The following is a 20,060-nucleotide window of genomic DNA, read 5'->3' as shown; positions in this document are numbered from 1 at the left end:
ATATACCGAAGATACCTCAAGCTCATATGCGAACCTGAAGTGTTCGGGAACAGGATGGCCCCGAATATGATGAGTAGGTATAGACGCGCACGTCGGTCAACATCAGCTAAACTAATAATTAACAATTAGTTAGCATACAATTAGTATAAATAATTAATAAATAAACAATTAACTAACTAATCAAACAATTAACAAGTTATTATCATATATTTAATAAATAAACAATTAAGTAACTAATCAAAAAATTAATAAATTATTATCGTATATTTAACAAATAAACAATTAATTAACTAATGAAACAATTAAGAAATTATTAACAAATAAACAATTGGCTTAACAAAAACTAAATAAATAATTAGTCAGTCTAACAATTGAAATAGCTAGTCTAACAATTAATAAATACATAAGTCGCTAATCGAACAATTAACAAATACTAAAGAAACAAGTAATAAATAATTAACTAATTAACAATAGATAAACAAATTAAAAAAAAAATTAAAGGGGGCAGTCGCAGATGCGGACTGCCCAAAAACACACAAAAAAGAATGCGCAATCCACCACAGATCCCTCCCACCATACCTAAGGTAATAATATATTTAGCAATGTAATAAAAAATTCGTAGTAAAATACCTAGAATGAAGGTGTTTTTGAGTTTTCAAAATGAGCTCCGCGCCGCTCTATTCCAAAATCTAACCTTAGAAATTTGTTCCTACACTTCAATATACCAAGAATATTAAACTTTGGATTGAAAAACAACACGAAAACAACATTTTGGGGGGGGGGGGGGGGGGTTGGGACCACTGAAAGGGGGCGTTAATGGCAGGTTCTGTGGTGGGAAAGTGAAAGGGTCGGGTCTGTGGTGGGGAAGGAGGGGGCGACTTTTTGTTGCCTCCTTCACGCACGAAATTCGTGCGTGAAAGGCCCAAGTTGCATTTTTGCAGTTTGGTCCTTTCACGCACTAATTTAGTGCGTGAAACCTAGTAATGTTTTTTTTTTTTTTGTGCTAGTTTGGTTCAATTTTTTTTTTGTGCTGCAAAAGTCGCGGATTCATATACTATCTTCAAATTTGTGGTGGGGGAAGGGGGTGTGTTTATATATAACAACAACAATGTAAATCTACGTAAAATTGGTGAGTTTATTACCAATTGACTAGTTCATTTTGATTGTCAATTTACCGCAGTTATTCTCCTTTATTCAGACATAGGACCGAGATGGCGATATGTGAGCAAATGGCTTCAGTTGTTTAATCCGAGATTTCATATTTCCCCTTCTATCATTTGATTTTTCATATCTAAAAATTGATCTTGCAAAAGGAGTACAATGCGTTAACAAAAAGTTGGTGATCAGTACAAAGTATCACCAAATTCTATCAATCAGTCTTGAATCCTCACCTTAACAGTTTCTTTGGTTATGAAAGAAATACTCCATTCCTAAAGTTAATATCTTGATTGAAAATTCCAATAATCTGAATAATGGGAAAGACTTTTTGAAATTCGATCAAATTGTGAAATATATTGGTTAATTTATGTGTCGCTACTGACACAACATCACAATTCAATTTAAATTGAAAAATTTATCATAAATTGGCTAATTTTATATTATTATAAACCTATTGCAAGCCGGCATTTTTTTTTTTGGGGGGGACTTGGAACTGACAAATATGAGCAAATTCATATAGACATGATTTTAAAGCTAACGATTTTATGCAGCACAAAATTTAGCTCATAATACTTTTCTTAAATTAGATGCTTTATTAACTATCAAGATATGTTTGTTTGGACAATAATACGATGAGAAAATGAAAGCTTAACCAAGCATAGCTAACTGAAGAATAAGGATAAGACAACACAACGTGTCCATTTTCTGTACTGAAATTTGTTTTCTTTCTTAGAGAGCAATTCCCATGAAGCCTTTAAATGGAGAAAACCAAGAAATGTCTCGCTTTTGTGGTGTCTACTTTTTAACTACACAGACAAGATGAACTGTGATTAAGTCTTCTGTTTTTCTGTTCTTTTTTCCTTTTTTTTTTTTTTTTTTTTTTTTTTTTCTCTCTTTTGGATTTCTTTAAAAGAAACAATATACACAAAAAATGACACTCTTTTTGGCCTTTGCATCACTTTTTGCTTTTCAGTATGGAAAATAGCACCAAATTCTTGATAGTGAAAGTTGGTGACACCATTTCCGATCCAGCAAGGATAAATGAGATACTCTTAATCAAAGGTGGGGTTCGAATTCTTAAAATGGAGAAATTGTGACAGGAAGCACTTCCCTATATGGATTAATCAGGTCAGTAAGTATTGAATACCGTTAAATCTCTCTATAATTGTCATTCCTTATAAAAGCATTTCACTATAACAACCTGATTTTTTTCGGAATCAAAATTTTCATTCTTTTTTTTACTTATCTATAATAACATTGGCTAAAGTCATAGATGGACTCCTGAACTTGTCCTGATTTTTCATTTAGACCCCTTAACTGAAACGTTGACCATCTCGACCCTCGAACATAAGATAAATTGTGTCATTTGAACACCTCGTGCCAGCTGGGCACACGTGTGCAGTACACTTGTTGTGACATGGAAAAATAGACCAATAAAAATAAGCCATGTCAACAAAAAAAAATAATTTTAAGAAAAATTAATTTTAAAATCTATTTAAATAATTTAAATAATCTAAAATTAATTTTAAAATCTATTTAAATAATTTAAATAGATTATTTAAATTATTTAAATTAACTTCGCCGCCGCCACTGCTGCCTCCGCCACCCCCACCGCCGCTTCAAAATCTATTTAAATAATTAAAAAAATGGTGTCGTTTTTCGTCGGAGATTTGTTTAAATAGATTTTGAAGTGGAGCGGCGGCGGTAGCGGCGGCAGTGGCGGCGGTGAAGTGGGCTATCGGAGAGGATGCGTTGGGTTTTTCAGTTTTTTTAAATTATTTAAATAGATTTTAAAATAGAGTTTTTGTTAAAATTAATTTTTAATGATTAAAAATTTTAAAAAAGAAAAAAATTGGTCTCTCACGCTCTGTTTAAAGCAGTGTACTGCACGCGTTTTGCCAGCTGGCATGAGGTGTTCAAATGACACAGTTTATTCGAGGTTCCAGATGATCAACGTTTCAGTTAAGGGGTCTAAATGAAAAATCAGGACAAGTCCAGGGGTCCATCTATGACTTTGGCCTAATAACATTGTACCTATAACAGCAGTGACATTCATTATAGCGGTATACTCTTTGTAAAATTACCTCTCTATAACAGTCGTACTCAAATATTGTATTATAATATTTTATAAAAATCTCTATAACAGCCATACTCAAATATTGTATTATTAGTAATATTTTGTAGAAATATATTATCTACAAAAATAAAATATTAAAATACTTAAGATAATCATCATTAATGTCATGCACACAGTAAATTTTCAAGTACAAATATCTAAAAATCTCCAATTATACTACAAAGCTCTTAGACAGCCTTCAAAGGAAAGCTATTAAATTCCCTTTTGTTGAAAGTATGAATAAAAATCTTCAACAGTTCAAGCGTAATATTATCATTAATAGACTGGAATTTGTGAAACAACATAAAATTGTAGAATTCTTACGTCAAATTTATAATATTTAAATTTTCAGTTAATTTTGAACACATATGTTCCTTAGATTTTAATTATTTATCATTATGGTACAAATAGGTATGAATATCTTAGTAATTTATTTGCCTTTTCAATTTTCAATTAATGAATTATGAAACTCGATTGAGATTTTAAAATTAACAACTATTTTGGTTTCGTTTATAACATAAAAAATACAGACAAATGATTTTTGCGTACTTTTATTTATAACAGCTAAATGAGATCGAAACATCAAATGCAGACATGCATACATAACAACGCCTCACTATAGCAGCCATGAAATTTTCGGACAAACGCTGCCATTATAGATAGGTTTGACTGTAGTTAAGAAAAAATGAAATTTCGTGACAAATAAATTGAGAAATTTTTAGTAGTATCCTGAATGGGACTTTAACATTCAAAAAATCGTAAATTATGACCATACAATGGTCTCAGATAATATTTGGTTCAAATTGAGCAAGTTAAAATAGCGTGATAAATTTGTCAAAAATTGGTAGGCGCTTTAATTAATTCGGGATAAATCTTGAGACCTATATTATTTTGATAATCCTTTTTTTCAGTAGTAATTTAAGCAAGGGTATAAAACAGATTGATCAATATGTATGGATCTTTATAGCAATTTTATAGATATAACAAGTAAAGAACGAAAAATTAACAGGAAGAGAACGATAATTTACCCAACTATACCATATGGTAGAAATAGTAATGCTCTGGGGATAACAGAAGAATTTATCTACACAATCAATTAAAGAAGATAAAAAAGAAACTAATTAATGTCAATTGCTATATTCATAAAGTCTCATCATCTTGACGGAAAAATGTCTCGTCATCTTTGTTTAATAGTTACTTAGTTAACGAAATTTGCGCGATTTGTCCTTTGAATATTGACAAATTCTTATTTGATTCTTTAATATCTATATAAATATATTTAATTATAGTAGTAATTTATTAAAATATGCACTTTTGATACCTATATTTGTGAATTTTCACAAATTTAATAATTATTAACTATTACAATGCTTGTGTTGTTACTTAATATATGAGAGCACTATAGTTCTAAAAATGACCCAAATATAACATATTTTCTATATAAAGATATCAAAAAACATATTTAGTAGGCGTTTGGCCATGAAAATCAAATATTTTTCACTTTATTTGGTATTTTGGAGTTGTGTTTGGTTATAGTTTTTGCAAAAAATATTTGGTTGTTTGAATATATTAAAAGTGAAAACAAATTTTTTTGGTGTTCTTCAAATTCCAAATACAACTTGAGTTGAATTTTCATGACTAAATAAGTTGTATTTGGAATTTTCATGACTAAATGTTGATTCCGGCAAAAAGTGAAAAAAAAAATCTGGAAAAAAGTGAATACTTCTCATGGCCAAACGGTTCCTTAATCAATTGAAAGGTAAAATTTCCTGATTATATAGCATAAGAATCAAACTAAAAATTTATTATAATTGAGATATCAAAATTCGAAAAATGCTATTATTCCAACCTAGTTAAATGCTACTACTTGAAAAGAATCTGCAATATGTCACATATTCTCAAACGCCAAGAGCCATATATATTTCTTTGAATTGCCCCTTCAAAGAAAGATATTCTTTACAATTCTTTATCATCTATTCGTCTTTTTAGTTGTTTTTTTCAGCTTAACAATGATGAGTACTTCAAAGACCAGACAAAGAATCTTATCAAAATATGCTTTTAATAAATCACATCATATTTCTTAACCCATTCAAGCAAAGCAAAAAAAGGAGTTACAATAAAGTTTTAAGAAGAATAAAATTGGAACCGCCGGACAAAATCATTGCACGTTCCACTCTTATTCGTCGTGTCTTACGCGTCTTTCTTTTTCTTTTATTTTCCGTTTCACCAAGAAAATGAAAAATAGTGAATAAACTAAAATAAAATATGTTTTCTCAAACTAGCTGAGAATATCTTTGGCTAAGCTTATAAATTGATCAAACTAATTTATATGCACTTTTTAGCTTATTGACGCATTTGGTAAGCTAAAATCAGCCAAAATTATAAGGTGATCATCCCAACTTATGACTTTTCAGCTTATAAATTCATAATCACTTCTAATTTGATCAAGTTATTTTGGTCTTGCTGGTTTTTTCCTAATTCTCAAAATATATTTCCCAAATTTAACTCATAACTCCCTCTCCCTTGTTCGTCGGTTCTCCTTTTCTTTACACGGATACTTTTAAATTTATATTTTTTTACAAAAAAAATTATGAATATTTCAGTTATTACAATAAAAGAACATGTTATCAACACAATTTTACTGAACACATCAACTGCTAATTATTAAAAGTTTCAATAGTTCTATCCTAATAAGTAACTGCTTGTTTTTAAAATTAGATTGAACACTTAAGATAGTTTCTAGCACTTAAATGTTTATTAGCTATTTACAATCGTCTAATCCAAATGGACTCTAAGATGATGAAAGGATTGAAACTATCCAAAAGCGATACCACATGTGATCCATCATCCATATTTTATCAGAGTTCTCGAGGTAAAGTTTTAATAAATTCGAATTAAATGGGAATCAAACTACGGACATAAATCAAAATCAAAATAAAAAGAGAGACAAGCCAAAAGAACTTTTGTAAGGCCTCCTTTTATTTTTTATTTTTTTGTGTTATACCATCTGAAGCACTACTTGAGGAGTTGTGCTAAATTACAGCAGTGATAGGTCAAGTTAACAAATTCGTGAGCTTTATATATCTCAAAAAATTTCAGTATCGGCGACTTGTAATATTTCGAAATTGTAATACTTAATTCCTAGCTATTAATTAGATGATAATGATGAGTTTATAAATTGAATATAATTTTAAAAGATATTTGTAATTTGATCATGATGACTAGCTCCCTTGCTAATTTTATTGTTCTTTATTCTACCAAGTTATATTATGGTGCTTGAATAGTAAATGGCACGATTTAACAGCGAGGAAACTTCAATATGTTCTTTTTTCTCAAATACATTAAGAAATATTACTAAGTTTCACATTAGGAATAATTCCTACTTTCCTAGTGTTTCTTCCCTTTGAACTGATACGCGTAATGCCGTAATCTATGATTAATCTTGTTGAATGGAAATTTCCTGCGTATTTCTACTAATTAGGCTACTAAGGTTACTTGCAATCATTATTTTCATTTTTAATTTCTTTATTTTATCTACCGGTTTGGTTAATTAGAAAGAAAACAAAATGGGTGGGTTGATAACAAATGCAGCCACTTAACTTTGCCCAAACAATGGCAACTTGTATACTTGCACAATGGGCCATATTATGCTCATAATATAAAAAGGATAAGAGAATCCCATGCATGGCCTAAGTTGACTCAAAACAGATGAACAAATGTGGGACTAGCGTTGTTGTAAGGACATCATCTTAATCATTTACAAATATTGTTGGGTGTGTGAATGAAGACCACATTCATATCTGAAAAGATTGAGAAGGTGCACATAAGGTGTAGGATCTCTTAATGGTGTGAGGCCTTTTGAGAAAATTCGTGCGGGCTTGACACAAAGCGGACAATATAACACCATGTTAAGAATAACTATGGACTGATATAGCCTAACAACTAATATCAGAACCCAATTTCGGCAGGACGAGTATAGCAATGGCAGAGAGATGGTGCAGGCTCATTTTGGTTGTCATTACGAGCTTGGAGACGCGCACACAAGAAGCAGCTAGTTGCGGGCTTCGATTGCCATTATACTCTAATGATGTGGATGACACATAATGAATCTCGAAAATCGACTTGTGAATCGTTTCAAATCTCTACTATAAGGTCTAGGGATATCTTAATGACTTGAGGCCTTTTGAGGAAAACCGTGCAGACTTGGACCAAACCAGGCAATATCACACCATGTCAAGACTTAAGAGTATCTTTGGGCTGAACCCAACACCGGGCAAAATGTTTTGTACCTGGAATTTTTCCATTCTCATAGCTCGAACACGAGACATCCGATTAAAGTTGAAAGGATTTCATCCGTCCCACCACGTCTCCCAGCCCTAAAAATTAGTAACAGTATTCCTCTAACTTCCTATCAATGTTTATCAAAACAGAGGATTAGTACATTTTTTTTATTTTTTTTTACAAAATAAGTTCATTTAAGAGCAAATATTAGTATTTCACTTCATGCGAAAATATCTACCTCGAAATTCAACCCTAATTCTTTTTGGCATGTTTTCAATTAATGGGGAAAATTTAATTGCAAGGTAAGCTACAATTGTAATTGAATGTTGAATCTCAACATTGGGTAAGATTAGAAAAAAGAAAAAGAAGGAAAAAAAACTATTGATGGTACAAAATTCTTTAATGTTTCGCAACTAAGTGTTGGCTTGTTTGTCTAATGAAACTGCAAGAGATGTTCAAAAAGATAACAAAATGAATCTTTACTGTCTTGATTTAAAGGGTCGACATTATCTTGATACCATGAAAGTAATAAAAAAGAAAGGAGTAAATAATGGTTTGGAAACATTGTACTCACATTTATTCTTAAAAGAAAGAATATGCTTATTTGGCAACTTAAATTGACCTTAAATAGAAAAGGAGCAAATTAAGGTGACACAATGGTGTAGACTTTAGCTAACATTTCTATTTCTTGTCTTTATTTCACTATATTCAACAATATCTCATTTGGAGTTTTCCTATTAGTCAAGTTTAAACCAAATTAAGCCTAACACAGCAAAAAAAGGATTTAAAATAAAATTCCTTAATGAAAGGTCAAATCAAATACATACAACACACACATATTACATATGAAAAATAAGATGACTTCCATGCTCATCAAATACAACATGTGAACCAAAATTTTCAGTCTACTGATATAAGTAAAAAAAGAAAAATTACATTTTAAGTGGTTGTTTAATTCCTGCTGCCAGGTTTGTCTTCGACATCTCCTCTATAATGAAAAAAAAATATAAATTAAATTACATTTATTAATAATATCAAAAAATTATACTATTGGTAAATTTAACTTATGAAGACCGATTATCGTATTATTTTGTGGTAGTTACTGCTTCTTTGTTTTTCATCCAACTTTTTTTTTATCATGCTTTTTACAATATTTTTCATATCTTTTATACTGCTTTAAACTGCTTGTCCTTGTGCCGAGGGTCTTACCGGAAACAGTCTCCCTACCTCCCAAGGTAAAGGTAAGGTTTGCGTACACTCTACCCTTCCCAGACTCCACTATGTGATATTTCTCTGGATATGTTTGTAGGAAATCAATTCCTTGATTAATTATGATGTTGTGTCATCAATATATACAAAAGACTTACCTTATTCGAGGAAATATTCTAGCTGTACATAATATTCTAGGAAATATTCTAGCTGTACATAATAATGACTAATATTCTAGCTGTACATAATAATGACTAATTACAACGGTTATCACACCCCGCAGTCGAAGCGGGAAGTGGACGAACGCTTAGACTGTCCCGAAAGTCATTAAACAGTACGCGCGGAAGCCCTTTTGTAAAAATGTCTGCAATATGATATCGGGACGGAACATGAAGGACACGAACCTCGCCACGGGCAACTTTTTCGCGAACAAAGTGTATGTCCATTTCAATGTGTTTAGTGCGCTGATGTTGTACCGGGTTACCTAATAAGTATATCGCACTCACATTGTCACAATAAACAAGTGTCGCCTTTTGGATCGGGCAATGTAGCTCAAGAAGTAAATTCCTGATCCAGCAGGATTCGGAGACAACATTAGCAACTCCTCTGTATTCGGTCTCAGCACTAGAACGAGAGAGTGTAGGCTGACGTTTTGAGGACCAGGAAATCAAGTTGTCATCGAGAAAGACACAATAGCCAGAGGTGGAGCGTCTGGTATCCGGGCAGCCACCCTAATCTACATCTGTATAGGAGACTAAGTTGTTGACAGTAGACTTGTAGAGATGCAAACCAAAATCGATAGACCCCTGAAAGTAGCGCAGAATACGCTTAAGAGCAGCCATGTGTTCATTACAAGGGTCATGCATGTGGAGACACACCTGTTGGACGGCATAGGAGATATCTGGTCTAGTGAATGTAAGGTACTGCAAAGCCCCAGCAAGCTGACGATACTTAGTCAGATCATCAAATGGTGCATCGTTGGCGGCACTTAGCTTCGGCTTCGTGTCAACAGGTGTAGGAGACGGGCTACAGTGTGACATCCCTGCCCGTTCCAGGATTTCTTCAACATATTGCTTCTATGATAAAAATAAGCCATCTGCATTACGAGTAACAGCAACACCCAAGAAATAGCTCAGTGGACCAAGGTCTTTCATGGCAAACTCGGCACTCAAGAGTGCCATAATAGACTTACGGAGATCGTCTGAAGAGGCCGTAAGAATGATGTCATCGACATAAAACAGTATATATGCAATATCAGAACCCCTGCGATAAATGAATAATGAGTGATCAGACTTGCTGTGTGAGAAGCCAACGGTGGCGACAAAATCAGCAAACCGCTGGTACCAAGCCTGAGGGGCTTGTTTCAGGCCGTAGAGAGACTTCTTCAATAGGCAGACATGATCAGGAAAATTGGGGTCCCGAAAACCCAATGGTTGATACATATATAGAGTGTCAGATAGATTACCATGAAGAAAAGTATTCTTGACATCGAGCTGGTAGATGGGCCAAGAATAAGATAATGCAATACTTAGCACAGTGCGAATGGATGCCGGTTTGACCACCGGACTGAAGGTCTCCTCACAGTCAACACCCTTCTGCTGAGACCTGCCATCACCTACAAGATGGGCTTTATGCCTCTCAAAATAACCATTAGATTTCTTTTTATGACGGAAAATCCACATTGACCGAATCACATTAACATTAGCAGGCCGAGGAACTAACTCCCATGTCTTATTTGCAATTAGAGCATTAAATTCATCCATCATGGCATTCTTCCAATTTAAGTCACGGAGAGCACTTACGGGATTTTTGGGTAATGGAGAGATGGAGGTAGTGGTCTCTGTGTTAAGGTTGGAGGAATATTTCAAATTGGGTTTGAAAATGCCATTACGGGACTGAGTAGTCATGGGGTGTAGCTGCTGTGGAGAGGGGGTCGTAGGTGGTGGTGACGGGCTGGAAGGCAGCGGTGCAGGAGCAGCGTGAGGGCTGTCCTGCAGCGGGGGGCTGCTGCTGGGGACTAGGAGTGGTCGCGGGTGGAGGTGGGAGGGGATTTAGAGTGTTGGGAGATGTAGTTCCAGAATTTCGTTGCATGTGATGAGTGATGTATGGATGAACATTATGGTCCAAAAATTCATACGTGTGAGATGTAGGAGTATGAAGTTTTGAGAATAGGAATGTGTGTTCATCAAATACCACATGACGGGCAACGAAGATTTTTCGGGTTGACATATCATAACACTTATATCCCCTATGATCGGAAGGGTACCCAAGAAAGACACAAGGAGTGGACCGTGCTTGCAACTTATGAATGGTGGTGGATGGAAACAAAGGAAAACAGAGACACCCAAAAACCCGAAGATGGGAATAGAGAGGATCTTTCTGGTAGAGGAGTTGAGTACGGGAAGAGGATCCGAGAACTTTAGTAGGGAGAATGTTCAAAAGGTATGTGGCCATAGAAAGTGCATGATGCTAAAAAGAGAGGGCATCGAGGCATGGGTGAGCATGGTCCGAAATACATTATTTATGGATCGGATGTGACGTTCGACTTTTCCATTTTGAGGAGATGTGTGAGGGCAAGAGACGCGGAATTGCATCCCATGTTTTTGAGCAAATAGTTGAAGTGGCCCGTTATCAAATTCTTTCCCATTGTCACATTGTAAATTTTTAAAGGACCTTTCAAATTGAGTTTTGACAAGAGCATGGAATGAGGTGAAAAGAGAGTAAACTTGAGACTTCTTAGAGATAGGAAAAGTCCACAAAAATTTACTAAAATCATCAAGAAATAGTACATAGTAACGATGCCCATTAGAGCTAGCTACGAGCGATGTCCAAAGATCACTATGAACTATGTCAAATGGAAAAGCAGTGAATGACATCGATTCATAAAAAGGTAATTTAACTTGTTTCCCCAAAGTACAAGATGAACATAAAAACTGTTTGTTCATATTACATTCAATAAAATGCTTTCTATGAAGAAAGCGTAAAGTTTGGGCTCCCGGATGTCCTAAATGACGATGCCATAAATCAGGAGACAAAGCAGTGAAGACGGAAGGAGATTGTGAAGGTGAGGCCTGGATGACGGTGGAGAGTGGATAGAGGTCCTCGCTAATGTTACATCTCATTAGTTTGTTCCCCGTCTGGAAATCCTTCACATAAAAACCAAACGGGTCAAATTCAATAGAAACCCAGTTATCAATGGCAAATTTTCGGACGGAAATAAGATTTTTAATGAGCTTGGGTGCATGCAATACATTATTTAAGGTGAGAGGGGTGTGTGGAGGTGAGAGAGTAGTGTTCCCGAAACCATGAATTGGAATTACATGCCCATTACCAACAACAATGCGATGATTACTATTGCTCAAATTAAAATAAGATGAGAGTGTACCTTGGTCCGAGGTCATATGTGATGTTGCATCGGTATCCATATACTAATTTCCATCCGGTGGAGCGATAGAGAAAGTATGCATTGCCGCCTCAATGTCTGTCGGAGTGTAGCCAACATAGGGCTGTGCTACCGAGGCCGTGTATGCCTGTTGAGGTCTGGGCCCGATAATGCCGGGCTGCATCGCTGGTCGCGGCTGCTGCCGTGGAGCAGTCGGGTAAGGGCATGGTGGAGCAGCCCACTGTGTTGGCCACTGCCCATATGGAGGGTATAGGAGGAGAACGTGGCGCGGCTGTGTTATATCCCGCATTTTTGTGCAATCGGATAATTCAAGATAATCGCGGGAAGACAACAAGCAAGGCCTTATTTTTTTGTTTTGTTTGGCATATGAGTTGCTTATGAAGAATTTAGAAGCGAAAATATTAAGAAAAGTTAGGGGCAAAAAGGTAAATTTGCAATATGACTCGTGGAAATATGGAGGAAGGCGAAGGGCAAATTTGGAAATTGGAAAAATTAAATTTGTCATGAAGTACAAAAAAAAATGGGCTAGATCACTTTGGGCCAAGGTTGGCCATCCAACTTCTTTCTTGATGGGCCAAGTGTTATACACCATTTTAACCGGGTTGAAGCGGAGTACAACATATTGGAGATTCCTAAATTGTTTTGTTTTAAGGAGTCGCCACCTAATTGATTTTACGGTGAATTAGGACACCTAATTATTAACTAAGGTAATGCTAATTAAACCTCCGTTAATAGTCTGCTTAACCAGTGTGATTCTAGGTAAGGGTTCTATATTATCCTAAAGGGAAGGGGTTAGGCATCCTTTAGAATCCGCTAACTTACGGTTATCCGACCAAACTTAGGTTAACTAATTAAAGTGGAAGATGCAAATATAGTGCTTAAACTTTAAGAAAAACGACTTGCAAATGCTGCTGGGGTTTTAAAAAGAAAATATACTAATACTTTGAAATAAGACTTATAAATGTTGTTAGGCTTTAAATGAAAATATAATAATGCTATTTAAAAAATATAATAATTTGCATAAGAGGAAATCTTAAAGGCCATTTAAAATAGAACTTATGAAAAGTTGATAAGGCTTTAAATAAAAATGCAATTTAGAATGAGATTTGTAGAAAATATAATAATTTGCATAAAAAAAAACACTTCAAATGCCATTTAAAATAAATTTATGAAATAATGCTATTTAAAATAAGATTTGCATAAAACAATAAATAGAAGAAAACGCAAGTTTGTGCAATGTTTTAATAAATACTTGAAACAAACTAAACGATGAGGTACTAATTAACTTCGCATTTTCGGAAGTATAAACAAAATTATGTTTTATTAACTACATTCGGCTAAACTTATGCATAATTTAGATAACTTTAAAAAAACATGTTTATAAAATATTCTTTAATTCTTTTCCTTGAACTAACTACCCATTCCCAAACTAAACCTTCTAATTTATTAGGATTCATCTAAACTAGGAAAATGAAGCAAACAAAGAGTTAGTCGCATGATACAAATTAAATGCACAAAACGAAATACAAGAGTAGATATATTAAGGATGGCTGATCTGCTGCAGTTGGCTTTTTAGCCCAGTAACTTCTTTGCATTATTGTGGGTTGCTGCAGTAATATGGGCCTTAACCCATAATATTTTATATGCTTGCTGCGGACAGGGGAGGCTGGACACGGAGGAGATTTCGTTGGGCTTTTTAGCCCAACACCAAATGCGGAAGAAGATGAATCCGAGGGACTCGTATGCGGTGGTCATGCATAAAACGAAAGGAAAAGGATTAGTATGTGACCAATGAATAATGTTAAACAGATGAGATATGAACTCAAAACAATTCAACAGATTACGTATATGCTAAGCATACATCATGTATACACGTTCATAGGGATGTATAGAAGGCTAATACTGAAAAGCTTTCGCCCTCATCTTCCCGATGTCGTACAAGTTCCAAAGATTTCTAGAACCTTAAGCATGGCTGGCTATCGGAGGAGGCTAAACCCATCCCTATGTTTGCCTTACCAAATGTATCATCTATTTCTTAATTACCGAATGCATCCATTATTTCTTAAAAATTCCAGCAATATCTCAAGTGAGGTACCTTCCTCTATTCTTTTGCAAAAGTAGCAGCTATTCTAAACTAGTAACGTAAGTGTAATATCAGTTTCTTTAGAAAAATAAGAAAGAAAAAAAAAACAGCTTAGTCACAAACATGCCAATCACAGACAACAACAAAATGCAACAATTAATTAATCTAAGATGGATATTACAAATGCAGCAACAGTTTCAAAAGGGACAGTGGCAACTTTATCCAAATTGCAGTAGCTCGGGGCAACATAGCAACTGATAGCAGTGGTAAGTCTTGTTAAGTGTAATAGCCTTATTAAGTGTGAATATCTGTTGCTAGAAAAAAAAAACAGTGGCCAAGCGAAATGAGATTCCTTTGAAAGTTACTTAGTTTTAGGGCAGTTTTTGACAAAGAACAGGGTCAGCAAACACTCAAAACAGCATTGATGCACTAGACTTTAGTAGCTACCAAACCAGCACATGGAAGGAGTGCATCAATTCAACATAATTCTTAAAGAAAATATCAACTTGCCAAGATCGACCATACAGAACAAAGCATCAGGCTTAGAAGACTAAAGCAACAAGAGGGAAAACAGACTCTAAAAATATACATTCCAGGAGAACACTGGTCCAAACCGATGACACATTAGGATGCAAGATGGGCTAATTAGCATTTTCTAATTATCAAAACAACAGCCCAAATAATCTCGAAAGGTAATTCGATGGAATATGATAATATAGCAATTTTCAGGTTTAAACAAGTAGTACCTAGGGGTCTGCGCTCAACTGATCCATATAATGATCTTAAGTGATATTAATGAATGAAGACAGACTTATACATGACAGAGGATGATCATTTATTATTCTTTGAACTTCCTACATGACAGTTGATTTCTGAGGGAGAATTACAACACAAGACATCAACAAAAAGCTGAGTTGTATCCTGGTTATAGATTTTGTGTCAAGTCAAGCCTTTCTAAATATCCTTTCTCCTTGTTGTTCGCAGTAGACGACAGGAAGTTTGATATGTAAATGAGAAGAAGACTTGCACACACTCATACTGACACGCAACCAAACTACTAAACTGAAAAATGGTAAAATAAAACAATGTCAAGCAAAAACCTAATTAAACTAAAGATTTAGTCCACTTATATTCCGAAACTAGCATAAACTCATAGTAGGCAGCAATAAGATCAGGAGAAGCCAAATGCTGAAATAAACGAGGGAACTACTGATCATAGATCAAACACAACTATAGGAGATATTCAAACGATATAACAAAATAATATACAAAATCATATGGATAACAGGGTGTAAGACTAATATCACCCAGTTAAACTACACCCATACAAGCCAATCATTTATCTAACTAACACAGAATTGAGGGATCGTGCTAATCGCGCCTTCAACTTAAGCTAAACATATAATCATCATCTAAACACCAAAATACTTAATTTAGGGAAAGGAAATCACCTGCTTCGGATGCAGCGAAGTGAGGCGCGGGGTTTCCAATCTACGATCGAACACTACCAAATCCGAGCTTGCGACGCTCGATGCAACAACAAAATAAACGAATACGAACTGGAACTAGTATTCTTGACCCAATATTGAAATAAGCTTACGACTGCTGAAGACAAACTGATTTTTTGAGGAATTCCAGGCGGCTTATGCTTTGTTTAGGAGGATTTTGCGGCTCGAAAAAACTTGATTCTTAGGGGATTTCATGAATCGAAAACCAAGCCCCCTCTTTCGAATCTCTCCCCTTTATTTATAGTTGTTGAAGGAAGCGGGAGAGGGAAGAGCGTGGGGAACAGGAAGGTGTGGGGTGTCAGACGCGTGGGGGAGACACGGTGAAGTGGAGACAGAGGCGTGCGTGGGAGAGAGAAGAGGAGCGGGGAAGGAGAAGAGAGAAGGGAGCTGGAGGGGGCGGCGTGTTTTCTGAAAAAGATGAAGGGAACCCTAATGGGTTTCCTTTGTTAAATGAAAGGGCGGGTCGGATTAATGGACCGGGTATTGGGTTAAAAATAGTGGGCTGGGGAATTTAGAGTAGGGCTGATTAATTAGGAAATGGGCTGGGTTGGATGAGTTTTAAAATGTGGGCTGATTTTATGAATTGGTTTCAGCCCAAAGAGTTTTAGGATTTTAATTATGGACTGGATTAATACGGACTAAAATGTAAAATATGTAATTATTAGTGCTCAGATAATAAAATTATATGACATTGTAATAGTCGTGCAAAAAATCATTTTGAAAACAAATAAACGCTATCATTTAATTGTGCGAAATAAATGCGATGCGTATGCATAAGGTGGTAAAAAATGCTGAAACGCAAATTATGATAATACTGGTAATAATAATGATAACAATAATAATAATAATAATAATAATAATAATAATAATAATAATGATAATAGTAATAATAATAATGGCAGTAGTGATGGTAGTAAAGATAATGACAGGATAATGAAATGTCGGTATTAATAAAAAAATGCAAATAATTATTTTTTAAAGCTGCCAAAATATTGGAAGCGAAAAATAGGTATTTCGGAGGATAGGTGGGACAAAATTGGGTGTCAACAACTTGTCCCTCTTTGTCCGGTAATGATGAAGGAATTTTCGGGCAAAGACGTTGACTTAGTAGCCTATTTTGTCCCGACTAAAGGACCACGGAGAACTAAGGGTAAAGAAAATTACGGCCGAACTCTGGTCTCTGAATCGCCTACATATCTCGGGTTGCACGAGAATCAGGCCATGTGTAGTTCTAGGAAGACTACGGCACCTATGACTGGCAACTCACGATTTGATGCGAATCTTCGCAAAATATTGTCCCAGTGTCGAATTATGATGACACTGGGTATTGTGATAGAACTTTGAAAATTGAGTGTGCTGGAACGCGAGCGGGAAATTTGAAATTGGAGCCGAGTGTTCGAGGTAGATCTTTAACCCTTGTCGGGAAGTCTGCTCATCCTTCCCGACGTATTGCCCCAGTTCGCTGCCGAAGAAATAGTTCCACATTGCGCTAAAGCTCCTGCGAAACTTTAAACTAGATAAAACAATCAGTAAAATAAACATTTGAAATAAAGCGATGCAAGCGCGGTGCAATGCGGCTGCGAACATATGCAGGGCATTAAGAAAAGAATAATAATAAAACAAAGCAGGTGCGGTGCGATGTCTTATGCAGAAATTTCAAAGGCGGTGCGCAGCCCGTGCAACATGTGAAAGCGATGCAAAGGTGCGGTGTGCGGCCCATGCATCATATGAAAGGCGGTGCTCAGCCTTGTGCAGAAAATTACAAAGGGCGGTGCATGGCCCATGTAATGTATTGAAGGCGGTGCGCAGCCTTATGCAAATATTTCAAAGGGCGGTGCATGGCCCATGTAATATATGAAAGACGGTGCTCAGCCTTATGCAGAAATTTAAAAGGACGGTGCATGGCCCAAGTAATATGTAAAAGCGATGCAAAGGGCGGTGCGCAGCCCATGCATCCTATAAGAGGCGGTGCACAGCCTTATGCAGAAAAATTTAAAAGGGCGGTGCATGGCCCAAGCAATAAATGAAAGCGATGCAAAGGGCGGTGCGCAGCCCATGCATCATATAAAAGGCGGTGCACAGCCTTATGCGAAAATTTAAAAGGGCGGTGCATGGCCCAGGTAATATATGAAAGCGATGCAACGGGCGGTGCGCAGCCCATGCATCATATAAAAGGCGGTGCACAGCCTTATGCGAAAATTTTAAAAAGGGCGGTGCATGGCCCAGGCAATATATGAAAGCGATGCAAAGGGCGGTGCGCCGCCCATGCATCATATGGAAGGCGGTGCACAGCCTTATGCAGAAATCTAAAAAGGGCGGTGCATGGCCCAGGCAATATATGAAAGCGATGCAAAGGGCGGTGCGCAGCCCATGCATCATATGGAAGGCGGTGCTCAGCCTTATGCAGAAATTACAAAGGGGGGTGCATGGCCCAGGCAATACATGAAAGCGATGCAAAGGGCGGTGCGCAGCCCATACATCATATGAAAGGCGGTGCACAGCCTTATGCAGAAATTAAAAAGGGCGGTGCATGACCCAGGCAATATATGAAAGCGATGCAAAGGGCGATGCGCAGCCCATGCATCATATGGAAGGCGGTGCACAGCCTTATGCAGAAATCTAAAAGGGCGGTGCATGGCCCATATAACATATGAAAGCGATGCAAAGGGCGGTGCGCAGCCCATGCATCATATGAAAGGCGGTGCACAACCTTATGCAGAAATTAAAAGGGCGGTGCTCAGCCTTATGCAGAAATTTAAATGGGCGGTGCGCAGCCCATGCAACATGAAAGGTGGTGCTCAGCCTTATGCAGAAATTACAAAGGGCGGTGCATGGCCCATGTAACATATGAAAGGCGGTGCTCAACCTTATGCATAAATTACAAAGGGCGGTGCATGGCCCATGTAACATATGAAAGGCGGTGCTCAGCCTTATGTAAAAATTTCAAAGGGGCGGTGCACAGCCCATTCAATATATAAAAGGCGGTTGAGCCCGAAATTTCCTATTTTAGGGTGGAAGAACCCGTGTATCCTGTTTTAGGGTGGACGAACCCAAGTATCCTATTTTAGGGTGGAAGAACCCAAGCATCCTATTTTAGGGTGGAAGAACCCAAACATCCTATTATAGGGTGGAAGTACCCAAGCATCCTATTTTAGGGTGGAAGTACCCAATATGTCCTATTTTAGGGTGGACGAACCCAATATATCCTATTTTAGGGTGGAAGAACCCAATATGTCCTATTTTAGGGTGGACGAACCCAAGTATCCTATTTTAGGGTGGAAGAACCCAAGCATCCTATTTTAGGGTGGAAGAACCCAAGCATTCTATTTTAGGGTGGAAGAACCCAATATCCTATTTTAAGGTGGAAGAACCCAATATGTCCTATTTTAGGGTGGACGAACCCGATATATCCTATTTTAGGGTGGACTAACCCAAGTATCCTATTTTAGGGTGGAAGAACCCAAATGCTGTGCGTTTGCGAACAATGATGTTGTGCCTTTGCAGGACATTTGAAAGTAATAATCCAATGCAGGCGCGGTGCTTTTGCAGTGCGGGACATTTGAAAGCAGTGGTGCATATGCAGTGCGGGAAATTTAAAGCAATAGTGCATATGCAGTGCGTGGTATTTAAAATAGTAGTGCATGCAGTGTGGGGAATTTAAAGCAATAGTGCATATGCAGTGCGTGGTATTAAAAATAATAGTGCATGCAGTGCGGGGAATTTAAAGCAATAGTGCATATGCAGTGCGTGGTATTTAAAATAGTAGTGCATGCGCAGAGCATTTGAAAGCAATAATATTTGTGCGTGTTATAGGAAGATTCAAACCGCTCGATGCGCAGTCCCTGCAAAGCTGTAAGCATACTTCGGCTTCCGCAACTGGAAACCTTGGTGATATTTCACCTTGCTAAAATGTTTCCATGAATAAAATTCCTGCGCTCAAAGAAAATTATGGGTTTCGAAATTTGTGTTGATTTTGAATCATCCTTTGCTTCATGACTTTCGTGATGTTTTCTTGATGCTAAGATTCGTATGCCGTGCATTATCGTTGAGGAGTAGCTAAAAATCGGTTCTGCATTACTCAAAGAAAATTTGTTAGTATAAAAGGAAGTGATTGCCTTGTATTGAACATTGAAGCTTTGGCTTTGAATCTGCGCTTCTCGTTGCTATGCCATTGCGAAAATCTGATTATGTGAATATGGCTTGGGATAAGCTGTCTGCAAAATTTCTCCAGTTCGGCAATGGGGGAATTGGAATTTTTATTTATTGAGACCGGACCCAACATGGGCGCCTACGTATCCTGCT

General features: G+C 36.5%; 1 protein-coding gene across 1 annotated transcript; it reads right to left on the bottom strand.

Moving 5' to 3' along the window:
• Positions 1 to 9,495: 9,495 nt before the first annotated feature.
• On the bottom strand, positions 9,496 to 9,804 carry LOC132611579 (uncharacterized mitochondrial protein AtMg00810-like). Its single transcript, XM_060325993.1, has one exon. The coding sequence runs from the start codon at positions 9,802 to 9,804 to the stop codon at positions 9,496 to 9,498; it is 309 nt and encodes a 102-aa protein (XP_060181976.1).
• Between the last annotated feature and the right edge of the window lie 10,256 nt (positions 9,805 to 20,060).

The sequence above is a fragment of the Lycium barbarum genome, chromosome 9 (genome assembly GCF_019175385.1).
Source record: "Lycium barbarum isolate Lr01 chromosome 9, ASM1917538v2, whole genome shotgun sequence".
In the NCBI taxonomy this organism is placed as follows: domain Eukaryota; kingdom Viridiplantae; phylum Streptophyta; class Magnoliopsida; order Solanales; family Solanaceae; genus Lycium; species Lycium barbarum.
This window is presented reverse-complemented; position numbering and strand designations above follow the sequence as displayed.